Source organism: Egretta garzetta, unplaced genomic scaffold, assembly GCF_000687185.1.
Source record: "Egretta garzetta isolate BGI_Z169 unplaced genomic scaffold, ASM68718v1 scaffold671, whole genome shotgun sequence".
Classification (NCBI taxonomy): Eukaryota; Metazoa; Chordata; class Aves; order Pelecaniformes; family Ardeidae; genus Egretta; species Egretta garzetta.
The window spans coordinates 50,989-67,265 of NW_009258490.1; the positions used below are offsets into that span (position 1 = coordinate 50,989).

General features: G+C 57.3%; 1 protein-coding gene across 1 annotated transcript in view; it reads left to right on the top strand.

Annotated features, from left to right (window-relative positions):
- The window catches only part of CHD5 (chromodomain helicase DNA binding protein 5), a 29,572-nt gene that overhangs the window by 5,316 nt on the left and 7,979 nt on the right, over nucleotides 1-16,277 (top strand). Inside the window, exons 4-21 of the mRNA XM_035900934.1 lie at nucleotides 1,446-1,625; nucleotides 2,464-2,582; nucleotides 3,050-3,288; nucleotides 4,527-4,651; nucleotides 6,469-6,592; nucleotides 8,342-8,508; nucleotides 8,591-8,809; nucleotides 9,512-9,721; nucleotides 9,806-10,017; nucleotides 11,491-11,622; nucleotides 11,833-11,941; nucleotides 12,237-12,428; nucleotides 12,514-12,714; nucleotides 13,085-13,222; nucleotides 13,766-13,887; nucleotides 14,487-14,660; nucleotides 15,391-15,532; nucleotides 15,748-15,879. Of these exons, the coding sequence (XP_035756827.1) occupies nucleotides 1,446-1,625; nucleotides 2,464-2,582; nucleotides 3,050-3,288; nucleotides 4,527-4,651; nucleotides 6,469-6,592; nucleotides 8,342-8,508; nucleotides 8,591-8,809; nucleotides 9,512-9,721; nucleotides 9,806-10,017; nucleotides 11,491-11,622; nucleotides 11,833-11,941; nucleotides 12,237-12,428; nucleotides 12,514-12,714; nucleotides 13,085-13,222; nucleotides 13,766-13,887; nucleotides 14,487-14,660; nucleotides 15,391-15,532; nucleotides 15,748-15,879 (2,937 nt within the window). The remainder of the gene's footprint in view (nucleotides 1-1,445; nucleotides 1,626-2,463; nucleotides 2,583-3,049; nucleotides 3,289-4,526; nucleotides 4,652-6,468; nucleotides 6,593-8,341; nucleotides 8,509-8,590; nucleotides 8,810-9,511; nucleotides 9,722-9,805; nucleotides 10,018-11,490; nucleotides 11,623-11,832; nucleotides 11,942-12,236; nucleotides 12,429-12,513; nucleotides 12,715-13,084; nucleotides 13,223-13,765; nucleotides 13,888-14,486; nucleotides 14,661-15,390; nucleotides 15,533-15,747; nucleotides 15,880-16,277) is intronic.

Consider the following 16,277-nt stretch of genomic DNA (forward strand, 5'->3'; position numbering starts at 1 on the left):
GCAGGCAATGGCCTGCGTTAGGGTGTTAGCGTGGTTGCTGTCGGTCCGGCAGCGGGTGGCGGTCTCTCTCCCAGAAGGGAACCTAAATTCTGCCCGACTGGTCTCCTCTCTAGCTCGCCCCAGTGCGGTGTAGCCGTCTGAGCCTGGTCCCTTCTGGCTGGGGAAGCCGAATGCGTCCGTCGGCCGTCCAGCAGGGTGGCTCACCGTGCTGCTGAATCTGTGTGTGACCATGTCTCCACCGGAGATGGGAGGTTCTTGCGGCTGCCTGTGTCTGAAAGCGAGGGAATTCAGCCAGGCTCACCCGACTTACTCTGCAATCCTGCCCCTTCCGAGGCTCCATGCATCCGCCAGGGCTGTTTGGTTTTGTGGCAGCTGGAACCCTCCTGTTGTCACGCCGTTCTCCTGCAGCACATAGTGCCCAGCTGGGCAGAAAAAGAAAACAGAAACAAAGCAACCCCCTAGCACAATATCTGTCCGGTGAGCTAAAAGATGGCACGTGACTGAAGTGACCTGCCCTTCCTTTCCTTCAGTTTCTTAGGTGTCCACGCTCTGGTACAAGAATGTGACTTCATTCGTTTACACTTCATTTGTGAGCAAACACAAGATGGAATGTTGTACCTGTGTTATAGCAATTAAAAACGTTGCCTAAATATTGCCCGTCTTCTGAACGGGCATGAATCCTGAAGTTTAGGATCTCTTAGCAGAGCGGTCAGCTGCCTCTCAGAGGAGTTGCTCTTGGGTTTACGACGCAGCTATTTTTAATGCATGCATTCACTTGCTCGGCTGCTGTCTCCTGGTTTTCTGTTCATACCGCCGCTCACCAGAACGGTGCCTGGATGCTGGGGGATCGCAGCCTCCGGGTGCTTTCAGAGGAGAGCGTTCCAACTCGGAGGCAGAGCAGGCATCCATCCGCACGGCTGCGGCTCAGCATCGCTTCTCTTGTCCCCCCGGGTGAACAAGTCTTGAAGAAAACACATAAAGATTCCATTCCGTGTTCCTTGGCCTGGGCAAGCTCTTCCAAAATAATGTTTTATCTGTATCGCATGACCTTCTCCTCTTTTTTTCCGCCGCTGCCACAGGGCGTGGGCTGCCCTGCGTGAGCAGATGTGTTCGTAGCGCTCCTGGAACGGAGGGAGGGAACGGCTCCTTTTGCAGGTGGGGACTTGGGGCAGGAGGTTGGCTGGGGATCACGGAACTGCCCTGGAGAAACGGTTCCAGATAAACCATGGATTTCTTTCTGCCCGTGTCCCTTGTGGTCAGGTGCTTCTTGCTGTTCCCAAACCTGATTTTCGTGGTGTTTTCCCCCAGCGTAATGGCAGGGTTATTTGAGGGGGGGTAGACTTTGGCTGGTGGCAGGGCTTGCTTTGTGCCGGCTGGGAGGGTTTGTTGTAGGAGAATGGGGGGGACGGGCCCTGCTCTTTCTCCACTGTTGCTTTCTGTTCTAGGGTAGCAACGATGAAATGTCAGACAATGAAGAGGAGATTGAGGAGAAATCGGAGAGCGAAGGAAGTGACTATTCCCCCAACAAAAAGAAGAAGAAAAAACTGAAGGACAAGAAGGAGAAAAAACCAAAACGGAAAAAGAAGGATGAAGAGGAGGATGACAACGAGGATGGAGGCCTAAAGGTACTGAAGATTCCTTTGCCCCGAGCTGGTGCTAGAGCATGAGTCCTCCGTGTGTGGCCAGACCCCTGTGAGTTGCCTCCTTCAGAGCCGAGCCGTGTTCTCAGGCCACTCACCTTGCGCTGGTGAATGATTTCCCTTCGTGTAGAGCGTGGCAGCGTAAGCAAAGCGTTCCCCGGCGGGCTGGGGATTTAGGCACGTGGTGATGTGCGCTCACAAGTGCTGGTGGTACCTCTCGAGGCGATGAAGCCAGTGTGTTTCACCCTGAGGTGGGAGGCCTAGCCAGCTAGCTTGGATCTTCTGCCGAACGGCAGCTCCTCAGCCTGAGGCAGCTTGCCTTCTTGGATCGCCTGCCCGCATCCCGCCCGTAACAATTCATCGTGTCTGTCCTCTGAACACGAGGACAGAGAGTGACAGAGCAGCTCGTGCTTGGAGAAGGTGGCTCAGGGGTTTCATGGGACGCTTGTCCTGGGCTTGGCGAGGGAGAGATTGCAGCTGAACGACTGGGAGAGGAGAGGTGGTATTCCCTCACTGTTTATCTTGCGTGCAGAGAGAAATTCAGTTTCTCGGAGACGTGAAACCTGCCAAGGCCTTGTGCTGTATTGCGTGGCATGGGGAGCATGCGGATGGTGCCGCGTTAATTTGCTTCTCGGAGGTGTGTAAGCATTGGTTTATTGAGCACTTGTGCTTGCTCTGTTTTTTACATCACAGAAAGAAATGCCTGCGTGTTGCTGACTCGGGAGAGCATTTGATACAGAGCACGTGACGGACCCAGCCTTGCGCTGCTCATCTGCAGAGCCGCGGTCGTTTGTGTTAATGATGTCTCTCTGTAAACCTACAGGAGCCCAAGAGCTCAGCCCAGCTGATGGAAGAATGGGGCCTCGATGACGTAGATTACATTTTCTCGGAAGAAGATTATCATACTCTGACTAATTACAAGGCCTTCAGCCAGTTTCTCAGGTAGGAAACTGTAGGGCTGGAGGGGGCCTTGGGGAGCGGTTGAGATTGGGGCATTGCTCAGTCAAGTGGGTGAAGTTGTGAAGTAAGTTCTGTATCGCGAGCTCCTTGCTGCTGCTCCCTGCCCGACTCAGTCCTCAAGACTCCATTTTCATTGCAGGATTGACTGGAAAACAGCTCAAGTGTTTCTCTCTCCTCTTGAAAAGTTTCATTGCATAACGAAAATTATTTTTGCTTGTGCTGCCAGCCATTCAAAATGCAACATTTCGGAGGAGGGCGGTCTCTGAGGAAGTTTAAGTGTGCTCCTTTATGTATATTTACTCATTTAAGAAAGCTCTGGTTTCTGCTGCCTTTCTAGTGGAGCTGCTGGTCCATTTCTTAGGCTGAAGTACCAGCACAGGACGAGCAGGAGCGGACCCGCAGCGAAGCGTTTTGTTAACGCGTGGTTTTCTCTCTCCCCTGCCCTGCAGGCCTCTGATTGCCAAGAAGAACCCCAAGATCCCCATGTCCAAGATGATGACCGTGCTCGGCGCCAAGTGGCGAGAGTTCAGTGCCAACAACCCATTCAAGGGCAGCTCAGCAGCAGCGGCAGCACCAGCCGTGGCTGCGGCGGTGGAGATGGTCACCGTCGCCCCGCCGCTTGCCGCCAGCCCCCAGCAGTCTGCCTTGCCCACTGTTGTCAGGAAGGCCAAGACCAAGGAGGGCAAGGGTAGGTGCCAACCACGGTGAGCTGAGTGGAGGGGCTGCCTTCGCCGGCGGCGTACGGCCGCCTCGCCAGGCCTGCAGAGCTGGGAAAGCTGCTGCAGGCAGGAGACACGCTGCAGCAAAGTGGGCAAGCAAAGGTTGTGCCGGAGGTGTGTCTGCAGCTCCCGCTTCCCTTGCAGAAGTGCTAGAGAGGGCTGTGGCTTGTGACCCCTGACAGGTCACCCTGGCGGCCTCTGGACCTTCTGGACTTTGGGTATTTTGTGGCAATTAACACTCACCTTCCTTCTGATATCTTAAATAAGCGATTGGGCCATGTGTTTCTGTGCCATCTTCTATCACAGGGATTCTGCAGGGTTGCAAAGCCCTCCAGAAGCCAGCAGTTAGCGAGGCTGGGGCAGAGGTGCGTTGGCAAAGTAGGTTTGGTCTGGCCAGATGAACGTGCCCTGTTGGGCAGTCGAGCCGGGTGCTTTGTCTCTGAGATGGCAAGGAGCTCAGTGATGGAGAGGCATTGGTGGTGAGGCTGCCGCTCTTTTTCAGAAGAATGGATTTACTCTTCTGCCAGTTGAGCGAAAGGCAACTGCCTTCAAAGCCCACTTGCAAGGCTGAGCCAGCCCTATAAATCTGCAGTAGCTCCTCCGGAAACAGATTTGTACTGAAAGGGTCTCCAGCTGTCAACGCCTCTGTTTCTGACGGCAGATCGGTGCTGCTTTCCCCACGCTTGGAAGGGGCCGTGCGGATCGCTGTAGAAGATGGGCTGTAGTGGGAAAGGGAGGGCTCTCCCTTTGTTAGCACCGTGTTCCTCCTCGGGAAGGCTGCTGTTCCGCTTGTGCAGTCGTCAATTCCTGGTGCCTCGAGAGGTGTTGAACAAGCGGCTCAGAGCTGGCAGCTGACCAAGAGCGCAGCTTGCAGCAGCCTTCCCGTGCGGTGGTCTCAGCGTTCCTGCTGCTCCGTGGCTGCCTCTTTTCTCTGGGCCTTGCAGACCCCTAAGTCCCTGTTTGGTATTTGCAGCCCTGTGGTCCCTCTCCTGGACCCCAGGGCAGATGCTTTCCTCCCTGGATTCTTCGCAAGCGCTGGGGCTGGGCTTGCAGCCTTTTGCCTCAAGGACGAGTTCTGTGGATGGTGCTAGGCGCTGCCTGGCTCCCCGTGGTCCCCAATGCTCTCTCATCCATCCTGGGGTTGGGGTAGGGGGGATTTTGGGGACAGCTGGTTGTAGAGTACTGAACAAGTCTTCTGTTTCTCCAGGTCCAGGTGTGCGGAAGAAAATCAAGGGCTCCAAAGATGGGAAGAAAAAGGGGAAGGGGAAAAAGATGGCAGGCTTGAAATTCCGGTTTGGAGGAATCCCCAGCAAAAGGAAAAAGGGCTCCTCTGTAAGTGCGCACCGCCTTTTTCTGCACGGGGCCTTGGGTGTGGGGGGCGCAGCAGGGAAATGCCGGGACAAGCCCTCCCCTGCAAGCCTCCCGCGCGTAGGGGGTCACAGCCTCACTCGTGCCCCTCTGCGAGGCGCCAGTCTCCGGTCAGCGCGTTTGTTCATCCAGGCTCCGATTTGTAAAGAGGTTGTGGACGTGATTTCTGCGACAATTATATAATCATGTTTGCTTTCGGTGACGAGGTTGGTAATGCCATCATTTCAGATTTCATTTGCAAAGGAATTCTTCAGGGCTTGCACTCCAGCTGAACCGTACGTTAAAGAGAATTATCGAATGCTTTAATTACATTAGCATAGCCTGCCTCCTGGCATCTGTGATCCCGCAGCATAGCCCAGGGGTACCAGGGCTTCCCAGTAGGAGCATGGCAGCAGGGCTGTACCGCAGTTTGTGTGCCATGCTCTTGCCAGCACACGAATATCAGGTGCATTTTAAAGAATAGCGGAGTGCTTTAAAGAATAAATCTCTTAACTGCTGAATAGGGGTGGAGCTCTTGTAGGTCTTGATAATATTGATCAAAATCCCATTGGCTCGCCCTTCTTGGAGCTCACTGACTCTCTGGCTCTTGTCCACATAATGTGTTGTAAATAACTTTATGCGTCAGAGGTTGAAGCGAAAGGAGCGATCCGAGGCAGCCACTCGCTGCTGTGTTTTTGCAGTCGCACATCACCGAAGATTCATCCTGTCTCTAGGTGCTCTCTAGACCCGTGCGTTCGCCTTTCTGAAAGTTGCAAAGAGCTTGGCCTCGTTGCTGCAGCTGGAGCGCTAAGCACCCAGTTAATGGCATGCAAATCGGGGATTTGCGGGCAGAAATCGCCAGAATAAGAACTCAGACATGTGGTTATGTTTTGACGCCATTGAATGCTGGGCCTGTTTAACTCCTTCCGTGCCGTAAGGAAGGCCAAGCATGAACGCCTACGTGCACACACACAACCAGGCTGGCACAAGGGGTGTCGAGAGAGAGGGAGAAAAGTTCTGCCAAGTGGTGGAGAAGGGGGCTCCTGACTGCCCAGGAGTGGGAGCAGAGGGTCGTCCCGCCACGTGTCTGTTTAGGGTGACTGTGCCCACCATGAGATTGTCACAGCAGCGGGGTGTTGCAGCTGGCTGATGCTGCTGCCTGTGAGACGCTGAGCCTTTCCCGATGTGCCTGGTCGGCCGCACCGTGCGGTATCTGCGCTCTGTGCTAGCGGGGACGGCAGGGGTCACCCGGAGCCCAGCGGGGACGGCAGGGGTCACCCAGAGCCCAGTGGGGATGGCAGGCTGCAGGGGTCACCCAGAGCCCACCCCTTGTCAGGGGCTTGGCCTGTTGATTTACACATTTTAACCGTGCCCTGAGATTTGCTCGGTGATTGCACTCTGGTGGTGCTGTGAACTGGACAAGCTGCTGCTGTGCTGAGCAGTGCAAGGTAATTGCCTTCAGGCTCCGGTGATAGTCCAGATCTGCGGTGATTGATTGCCTGGCTGGGACATGGATCTGATAGCAGAGACTCCCCCGCTTCCTAGCGCCTCGTGACACAGCCCCATGAATCCTGCCTGTCGTTGCCGGGAGCGTGCTCACCCTGCCACCATCCCTGCTCCTCTGGCTAGTCGATTTGGGTGGAGAGGGGGGTGCCCCGAGGAGCTCAGCCGCTGGTCGATGATCCCACGCAGGTTTATGCAGGTCTTTGGGGGTTTGTTCTGCTGCAGAGCGGCGTTCTCTGGGGGTGGCCGCTGGGATGCCAGCGCTTGGACTGTGTGTGCTTTGGTTTTCCCCTCTGCAGAGCGAAGAGGAGGAACAGGAGGAATCTGACTTCGACAGCGCCAGCATCAACAGCTCCTCAGTGCGCTCCGAGTGCTCGGCTGGCCTGGGGAAGAGAGGGAAGAGGAGGAGAAAGAAAAAGAGGAGTAGGCCATCCTTTGTACTCTGTTCCGTTCAGTTTGGATTGCCCTCTTCGGATGGTGCTTTCCTGGCCTTGGCAGCTCAGGCCGTGTCTGGGGCTGGCTCAGTGGGAGAGGTGGTGCTTGTGCTTGTCTGCGTGTGTGGAGTGCGAGGTGCTTTCTGGGTGTCCAAGCCCCGCTGCTGGTGGGCTCGTGCCTGCGAGAAGGCAATGAGCGGGTCCTGCCGCGGGGCGCTGGCTCACACCCACAGTGCTGGGGGCGGCGGAGCAGCCCGGCGTTCCTCGATCTGCGGTCAGCTTTCCCTCTGCGCCTCCCTGCAGCCGTCAGCCACTGCCTGGGGCTCAGCTCCCCTCCAGCCAGCCCCGCGCCGCCACTCGGAGTCGCTTCGGGAGGGCGGCGGCACGTGTGATCCCACCAGGATTTGTCCTATAGCAGCAAAGTTGCAGAATTTGTGGGGCTTCCAGGGAAGCGATTTTCTGAGGAGCAGCCCCTGGAGAGACGTAGCTTGTGGCAAGCTCCCAGTGGAGTAGGGCAGGCTGTGGGTGAGAAAGTGCTAAAATGAGGGACGTTTTGTCTGCATGAGATGCTCGACCAGGCAGCGGGCAGGTGGGAGATCTGTGGTAGCGATGTAGGAAGAGGGAGGCACGTGAACAGCGGTGGAAAGCATCTGTCAGGGTCCGCCAGCGGCTGCGTGGCCACGTTTGTGTGCGTGTTCCTTCATCCCTTTCCCCACGCAGGGCTGCGGGTGGACGCTGCACGATGGCACCTCCGTCCCCACGCTGCCCTTGAGAGCAGCCCCCTGCGCTGGGTGGCCCCAAGCCCTGCTCCAGCCGCGGGCACTGGCAGGGACTGCCGGGCCCAGTGCCACCCTGCGTGGCTTCCCTCCTGCTCCGCTGCAGGATGCGCGCTGCCTTTCGGCCTTGCATCCTTGCTCGGGATGAGATGCTTCAGATCCAGGCGCATCCTTTGGCTTCTTGGCTTTGCCGATGGGTTTTTGCTTCTGAGAAATGGCAGGGAGGCTTCTGGGCTGGGGCACGGCTAGGGCGTGATGCCGGCCAGCCTCTCTGTTGGTCGATGAGACAGGGCTGGCCGGCGGGCTCCGCGTCTCGCGTGTGAAGGGCGTTGCTTCTCTTCCTGGCTTGTTGGCGCAGGAGGGCCCTCGTGCTGGAGCTAGGCAGCTCCTGCCGTGTGCCAGAGGAGCGGAAGGTCGGAGGTCCGCGCCGGGAGTTTGTGGCTGAGCTGGGAATTGAGATGAGCTGTTCTGGCACTTGCAAGGCCTTGTCCCTCCCTGCCTCTTCCCATCCACGCCGAGTTGAGAGCGCTCCCGCCTCTGTGCCAGTGAGCACCCAGGAAGAGCAGAGTAGTCCCAGGAGAGGCCTCCTCCTCCTCCTCGGCCGTGTCACCCTTGCATGGTGCGTTTGCAGTTGGTGGCGCTGGTACCTGGGGAGGTTTCTCTGACTGGCCTCCCTTGCAACCTCTCCAGGTTCTGGCATTCTCCATTGAGAGCCTGAAGGAACCAAAGGATGATACAGTGTGGAGAGAGAAAGAGAGACAGAGGTGAGATGATGCTGTGTGCAAAGATGAACTGTGGTGCTGAGGGACAGAGAGGTAGGGGGATGTAACAGGAGGGGTCCGAGGCGAAATGCTTTCCTTATTTCCTTAACTCTATCGTAGAGGAGCGAGTGTCCCGTTCCCTCCCGGGAGAGCAGGCAGCTCTGCCGTCCCTCTGACTGTATGCCTGTCCCTTGCTTGCAGTCGAAGAAGGGGACGGGTACGAGACGGACCACCAGGACTACTGCGAGGTGTGCCAGCAGGGAGGGGAGATCATCCTGTGCGACACCTGCCCCCGCGCCTACCACCTCGTCTGCCTGGACCCCGAGCTGGAGAAGGCCCCCGAGGGCAAGTGGAGCTGCCCCCACTGTGTGAGTGGGGTCAGGGCCCTGCGGGCGGGCGGGCAGGCGGGCGGCAGAAACCCTCAGCGTTACGCTGGCTGTGCTTCCCCAGGAGAAGGAGGGCATCCAGTGGGAGCCCAAGGAGGAGGAGGAGGAAGAAGAGGAGGGCGGCGAAGAGGAGGAGGACGACCACATGGAGTTCTGCCGGGTCTGTAAGGATGGAGGGGAGCTGTTGTGCTGCGACACCTGCCCGTCCTCCTACCACCTCCACTGCCTGAACCCGCCGCTGCCGGAAATACCAAACGGTGAATGGCTCTGCCCTCGCTGTACAGTGAGTGTTACCAGCATTCCTCGCCCCATCCCTGCGCCCGCCCAGCCCGGGAGCAGGTCTCCCGGCTGTCGCTGCCCCTCGCACCCTCTGCCCATGCCCTGCCGCAGGGCCAGCATCCTTCCCTCTGCCACAACCCCCGTCCCTGGGGGAGCATCGCTGCCAGTCGTGTGCACCCCAGGGCCCTGGACGGCTCTGCCGCCTGCGCCGTCTCCCCACGGGGATTGCTGGCCGACGGCTTCCCTGCCAGTTCAGATGGGATGTCAAGCTCTGTTTGATGCACGGCCTGTGCAGAGCTGCCTTTCTTGCCTGGTGGCAAGACGTGTCCCCGCAGGGGATGCGGCAGTGTCACGGACGCTTCTGGGGCTCGCCTGTGCCAGCCCGCCTCCACCCGCCCCACGCGCCCTCACCGCCTCCTTTCTGTCCGCCCCGTTAGAAATAGCAAATGGGTAGCTCTGCCCAGGACCTCGGCAGCGCTTTGCTTGCGCCTGGGGGCGGTGGCGGTGTTTGCGGGGTGAGAAAGGTGCAGCCAGGGTCTGGGACCGTTCAGGTTGCCCGGTTTGCCACACTTGGCTCCCTGCGGCCAGGGGAGAATCCACGGTCGCTCTCCCCTTCTGCCCTTCAGGGCTGCTCTCTTCCCCGCGGCCCCTGACAGGGGCTCACCTTAAACTCTGTGCTCTTGCCTGTTTGCTTTTTTGTCCCCAGTGCCCTCCCTTGAAGGGCAAGGTCCAACGCATCCTGCACTGGGCCTGGAAAGAGCCGCCAGCCACCCCGCTGCCGCCCGTGCTGCCCGCCCCAGATGCGGAGCTGGCTCTGCCCCCGCCGAAGGCGCTGGAGGGGATCCCGGAGCGCGAGTTCTTTGTGAAGTGGGCAGGCCTCTCCTACTGGCACTGCTCCTGGGTCAAGGAGCTGCAGGTGAGCCAGCGCATCGTCGTCGCGTCCCTGCCCAGCCTGCTGCCCCGCCGCCCGTGGGCTGAGCGTGGCTTCCTCCTGCTGCAGCTGGAGCTCTACCACACCGTGATGTACCGCAACTACCAACGGAAGAACGACATGGATGAGCCGCCGGCCTTCGACTACGGCTCTGGCGACGAGGACAGCCAGCGGGAGAAGCGGAAGAACAAAGACCCACAGTATGCCAAGATGGAGGAGCGGTTCTACCGCTACGGCATCAAGCCCGAGTGGATGATGATCCACCGCATCCTGAACCACAGGTGGGGAGCCGCATGCGGGGGGGCTCATGGATGGGCCATGGAAAGGTGCGTGCCAGGGTGCCCGAGCCCCTGGTAGGGCTGGCGCCGAGCGATGCCATTGCAGGCCAGGCAGGGAAATTGCAAGGGTGAGCCCTGCCATGCTCCCTGGGAGCCCTGCGAGTTCTGGAGGTGAAGCTTTGAGCCGCGGGTCCGCGCTCTCTGCAGGCGTTCCCTTCGTGCGCAGCTCTCACACGGACGGTTTACACAGTTAGCTGAGCCTCTGGGACTGCCTGCTGTGGGATTTCGGTGCTCAGCTGCTTTCTGCCCCCCGGGGCCAGGAGGTTCTTGTTGTCCTTCTGCAAAGCCAAAGTCTTGGCCTGGTGGAATTTCAGCTGCTGGCTTGTTTCGAGGTCTCTGTCGCCTTGGAGGTTTGCTCCCGAGGTGGAGGCAAGGCCAGAAGTGAATCGATGCCTGCCTTATTTTCATTTCTGCTGTGTTGCATGTTAGAAACAGGGATAGTGGATGCACAGAGTTGTTCTGGTTTTCCCAGACATTGTTCGGGTCCCTGTTAAAGCCCAGTCATTCTGTAGGTTGCTGCTGCAACCCGGTGATGGGTCTCGCTTCCATAGATTGTGCCCCACTCACCTAAAGTGCTTTGGAACAGCAGCCCGTTTCCGTGTCGGTCGTTTGTTCCTCTCGGGAGCTGCGCAGCCCCTCTGCGCTCACGTCGAAGGTGAGGTGCCAGCAGGGATTGGTGTGCTACGCGTCCCCGAGGGGTACGTTATTCGCGCCTACCTTCCCCGACGCTGAGAGGGATGGTGCCCGAGGAGAGGAGCTCAAGCAGGTGCCTGACTCCCTTAGGAAGCTTTGACATTTGCATTTCTTTTCCGTGGAAGAAATTTCCCACATGTGAAATGTGTTGTGCAGGTGGTTTTTTTTACATTGAGCGGCTAAAGACTCCTTTTTGTTGAATTCCTGCATTTCAAGTGGCAACTTGAAATTTCACGTGGCAGCTCTGCTTGAAGGCTGCCTGGCAGAAAATAAATAAAGCCACCTCGCTAGTGTTCACGCGAGCTTTACCTTATCCGCCGATAAGGGAAGGGTTTTTTCCCCCGCAGGCACGTAGTCGGGCTCGGTAGTGTGTTCATTCATTTTTCCGTGTAAGGAAAACTGCACAGAGCAGCGAACGCTGCACGAGGAGGAGGGTGAGCGCTGGAATTCATCCAGTCCTGGTGAAACAGGAAAATGGGGTTGTTCTGTGGAGTGGAAGAGCAGCCTTTAAAGCTTAACGATTTAACACACACGGCAGGTTAATAGGCATTTCTGCCGGGAAGCGTTGGTGCTTTATGGCTTTCTACCTCTGCTTGGATGTCGTGGTCTGTAGGTGAAGGCAGAGGATGAGGCGTCTGGTTTTGTGGAAGCAGGTTATGGCCGGCTGCTTCCCGGGGGCCGGGTGTCATGTCACTGATAGGCTTTTTGTGCCCTGCACTACAGCTTTGATAAAAAGGGAGACATCCATTACCTGATCAAGTGGAAAGACCTGCCGTACGACCAGTGCACCTGGGAGATGGACGAGATAGACATCCCGTACTACGAAAACCTCAAACACCTCTACTGGAACCACAGGTACGAGCCAGCCAGGCTTCGTTTTGGATGAAGTTGTGTGGGCTGTTGGGAGGGGAGAATTAACACTCCATGAGTGCCCGTGCTAACTGGGCTGGAAAAGCTCCCCTGGGGAAAAGGCAGCGGAGTTCAAGAGGCGTTTCTGTCCCTCGGCTTGGGGACTGGGAGAGGAATGCCTGCCTGCCTTTTCCTGATGCGCGCTGGCTGTTGCAGGGAGCTGATGCTGGGGGAGGACACGCGCCCTCTGAAGAAGCTGAACAAGAAAGGGAAAAAGCTGAAAGAGGAGAAGCTGGAAAAGCCTCCAGAAACGCCTCTGGTGGATGTGAGTAGGAACGGTGGGAGCAGCGCGATGGCACGCGTGCCCAGAGAGCGGGAGGTCTGTCTGGCCACCCGTCCCAGTACATTTTTCTCCTCTAGTTCCTTCCCGTTTTTTTTCACTCAAAGCTCCGGAGTGGCTTTGCTGTGAGGAGCCTGAGGGCTGGGCTGTGCTGGGGACCGTGTCTGCATCTCTTTTGGGGCTGTTTGGTGTCACAAGGCTAAAGAGGAGTGTGCTTGGCTGCAGAGAAAGGAGAGGGGGGGTTGGTTCTCACTGCCTTGCGTTGTGTGTCTCTTTGCAGCCTACGGTGAAGTTTGACAAGCAGCCGTGGTACATTGACGCCACGGGAGGCACGCTCCATCCTTACCAGCTGGAAGGGCTAAACTGGCTGAGATTCTCCTGGGCCCAAGGGACGGATACAATCCTGGCTGACGAGATGGGGCTGGGGAAGACTGTGCAGACCATTGTGTTCTTGTATTCCCTGTACAAGGAGGTGAGTGGAGCGTCCAGCAGTCCCAGAGGTGGCTGAGAGCAGCTTGGTGCAGGGAGAACAGCTTGGACTTTGTCTCCCTGAGCAGGGCCACTCGAAAGGGCCGTATCTGGTCAGCGCCCCTCTCTCCACCATCATCAACTGGGAGCGTGAGTTTGAGATGTGGGCACCTGACTTCTATGTCGTGACCTACACGGGGGACAAAGAAAGCCGCTCGGTCATCCGGGAAAATGAGTTTTCTTTTGAAGACAATGCCATCCGGAGCGGAAAGAAGGTCTTCCGGATGAAGGTGGGAGCCAAGTCTGTCCCCTACCCAGTACTTTACCCTTCAGTAAGAAGGGGAGAGAGCAGGATTTGACCTGGGGAGGGCGGTTGGTTAGGTCCCTCATCAGGTGTTTTCCAAGAGGGGAAGCTGGCACTGTTTACAAATGCAGATTTGTGATGAGCTTTAAAGATTTCTGCTTCTGTCATCCCCTACTTGGTTCTAACCTTCAGATGGGTATAGGTTTTCAGCTGGCATGGCTCATGTCTCAGCCCTGCCACTGGCGCTGTGCTGCGCAGTGCGGGCAGCCGCCCCTTTGCTCCTTGGGTGCAGCAGCAGAGGTGGAGGCCGTTCCCTGCTCTCTTACCCAGGCTTTTCTCCCCCTCTGTTCCTCCAGAAGGAAGCCCAGATCAAGTTCCATGTCCTGCTCACCTCCTATGAGCTGATCACAATTGACCAGGCGGTGCTGGGCTCCATCGAGTGGGCCTGTCTGGTGGTGGACGAAGCGCACAGGCTGAAGAACAACCAGTCTAAAGTAAGTAGCGGATGTTTGTGAGGGATTTTTGTGGTGCAGCCGGTGCCACAAAGATACGGCACCCTGGCACTGGCAGTCTGCTGCTTCCGCGCTTTCCTCCCCGGGAGCCGAAAGATGCCTCACACAGGCTCTGCCTGGGACCTGTATTTCGGCGGATTTGCTCTCCTTAACATCCTCTGGCATTAAAAATCCTTCAGTAGTGGAAGAGGTGGCAGCCAGGCTTTGGTGGGCTGTGGTGGAAGGGAGTTGATCCCTCTCCTTCCTCTCCCCTTTACCTGAGGCTAAATGCAGTCTCCGGCCTCTGGGACCTTTGCAGGGTCCCCAGCGCAGGGGGAGGCAGGCACTGTGACCCAAGGACGTTCAGGATTGCTGCCTGAGCTCGGTTGGGGTGGCTCAGAGGGGGACATGCAAGCTGCAGCCTGCTCTGCATGCCCGGCAGGAGGGAGAGGTCGCTGCTGAGACTGTGTGCGCAATCTGCAGAGTCCCCAGATGATCCATCGGCTCCGCTGCGCTCTTTTCACCTCACCTCACCTCTTTTCCCAGTTCTTTAGAGTACTAAATAGCTACAAGATCGATTACAAGCTGCTGCTCACTGGGACTCCGCTCCAGAACAACTTGGAAGAGCTCTTCCACCTGCTCAATTTCCTGACTCCCGAGAGGTTTAAGTAAGTTGCACAAATTCCCCCCGCTGAAAAGGGAGAGCAGCCAGGACCCTGGCTCTTGCCGGCTGGGGGGGTGGCTCAGCAGAGGTTTTCCAGTTTCCCGGGGCTCCTGCCATGTGCAGGTGCCTGGATCCAGTTACTGCTGTGCCTGAGCCAGTGCTGTGTGCTGGCAGGCCGATGGCAAAGTGCGTCGCCCCGTGGTTTGCCATAGCAGCTACAGCACGTTTTATGTAACCCCAGGTTTATTCCTGTGGACTGCTACTTTTTGGGTCCTGTGGGTACCTATTGGCTTGTTGTGGGCTAGGAGATTTGTGAGTGAGGAACTGAAGCCTGCCTTCCCTTCCCTCTCTCCGAGGAGGCAGAGGTTCTTTGGGAAAGTCGTTCAGACCTCCTGTTAGTGCGTTTAGGGTAAATTTCCCCTCTGCCGTCAGTGTGGCTCCTTGGTCTGGCTTATGCTCTGCTTGGATACAGACACGGAGGTGTTACCTCATCGTATGCCATGAGAGCTCTGCCCTTGGTTTTAAGTCATAAAGAAACAGATACCTTTGCTCTCGCGTGTCCCGTTATCGCTCAGCGCGGCGTGGTTCTGGCTGCTTTCACAGTAACCTGGAGGGGTTCCTGGAGGAGTTCGCAGACATCTCCAAGGAGGACCAGATCAAAAAGCTCCACGATCTGCTGGGTCCTCACATGCTGCGGCGGCTCAAGGCAGATGTGTTCAAGAACATGCCGGCCAAGACGGAGCTGATCGTGAGAGTGGAACTGAGCCAGATGCAGAAGTGAGTAATTCCAGCGCAGCTCCCCGGCGTGGCTGGCTTCCCTCGCCCCCGCCTCACCCGCAGCACGGTGGGGCGTCCCTGGGGTTCCACAGGCCGGAGACACCCCGCTGTCCTCAGGCCTGCTGCGGGAGGAGCCGGAGTGCTTTGTTCTCACCGGGGAGTGCGTCCAACCTGGTTAAATTGGGCTCCGTGCAGCCCTGGCTGCGCAGCGGGAAGCGTTTGATGGGTGGCAGGCTGTCAGCGTGGCTCTGCTCGTTCTGGGGAGCACAGAGAAGCACTGGGGCTGAACCCCCTTCTCCCGTTTGTGGCACCGGGGCACCAGCCTGTGCTGCCAGCTTGCCTGGCATCAGCCTGGAGCATCACTGCTGCCCCGGGGGGGTGCTTGCCCAGCTCTGTTCTGACTCGCTCAGCTTCAGTGGCATCTTCTGCCAGGATTGGGGACTGGCAGGGAAGGGCACGGTGGGGCAAGGCTCGGTTTAAACCCAGCAGCGAGGAGCCTTCCTAGCCAGTGTGCCCCCGAATCCGTCCCACTTACAGGGGCTGCAATGTCCGCAGACAATTGAATAAGCCCGGCCCCGGGCTGCGGGCGCTGAACTGTCGCTTTGAAAAACATCCTAATTGTCCCTTTTGAAGTGATGTGAGTGGGGGTTAATTTGGCGCTGCCCTGCTTGTGCCAGTCCCACGTCTGGCCCAATTAACAACGGTGTCTGTCCTGTCCCCGTCCCTGCAGGAAGTACTACAAGTTCATACTGACGAGGAATTTCGAAGCCCTGAACTCAAAAGGTGGTGGGAACCAGGTCTCGCTGCTGAACATCATGATGGACCTGAAGAAGTGCTGTAATCACCCGTACCTTTTTCCTGTGGCGGCGGTGGTACGTCAACTGTATTTGCACCGTGGAGGCATTTCTCAGAATATCGTGTGTAAGCCGTCGGTGGGGGCTGTTCCCACCATCTTGCTTTGGTTACTGGTGTGGGGTTTCATGCAAGTGGTTTCATACAAGGATTTTTGTCTTTGAAGTGCATGTGAATGTCTCTCTGTAGTTAACGGGGGTTGTCCTCAAAGAGGCTAACCAGGATGCCTTCACAGGAGGCCCCGGTTCTGCCCAACGGATCCTACGATGGGAATTCTTTGGTCAAATCTTCCGGGAAACTGATGCTGCTCCAAAAGATGCTGAAGAAGTTACGGGATGGGGGCCACAGAGTTCTGATCTTCTCCCAGGTGAGCGTAGGGAAGGATTAATAATAAATACGTTTTTAAAGGATTTTTTTTGTTCTGTATGAGAATTTTGTGCTAGGAACAGATAGAGGTAGGTGGAAGAGCTGGTGACAGCTTGTCCCCCAGACCGCGTGGCAGCTGTGGCAGTCACGACCGATGGGCTGTGTCCCAGCTCTCTCCTGAGGGATGCACTGGAATGTTTAAAACCTCTTTATCTATGGATAAAGAGGAGATGACAGTAATAGTGCTTCCCTTTGGGGAGGGCCGTTCAGACACGATTCCCTCGTGCTGGTGAAGCTGCCTCTAGAAGACGAGACGTGAATGTCGCTCCTCTGGCCGTTGCCTGTTGGCCGCACTGTGCCGTTGGCGGTACGGCCGCCACCCCGGCCTCCGGGCTGCGG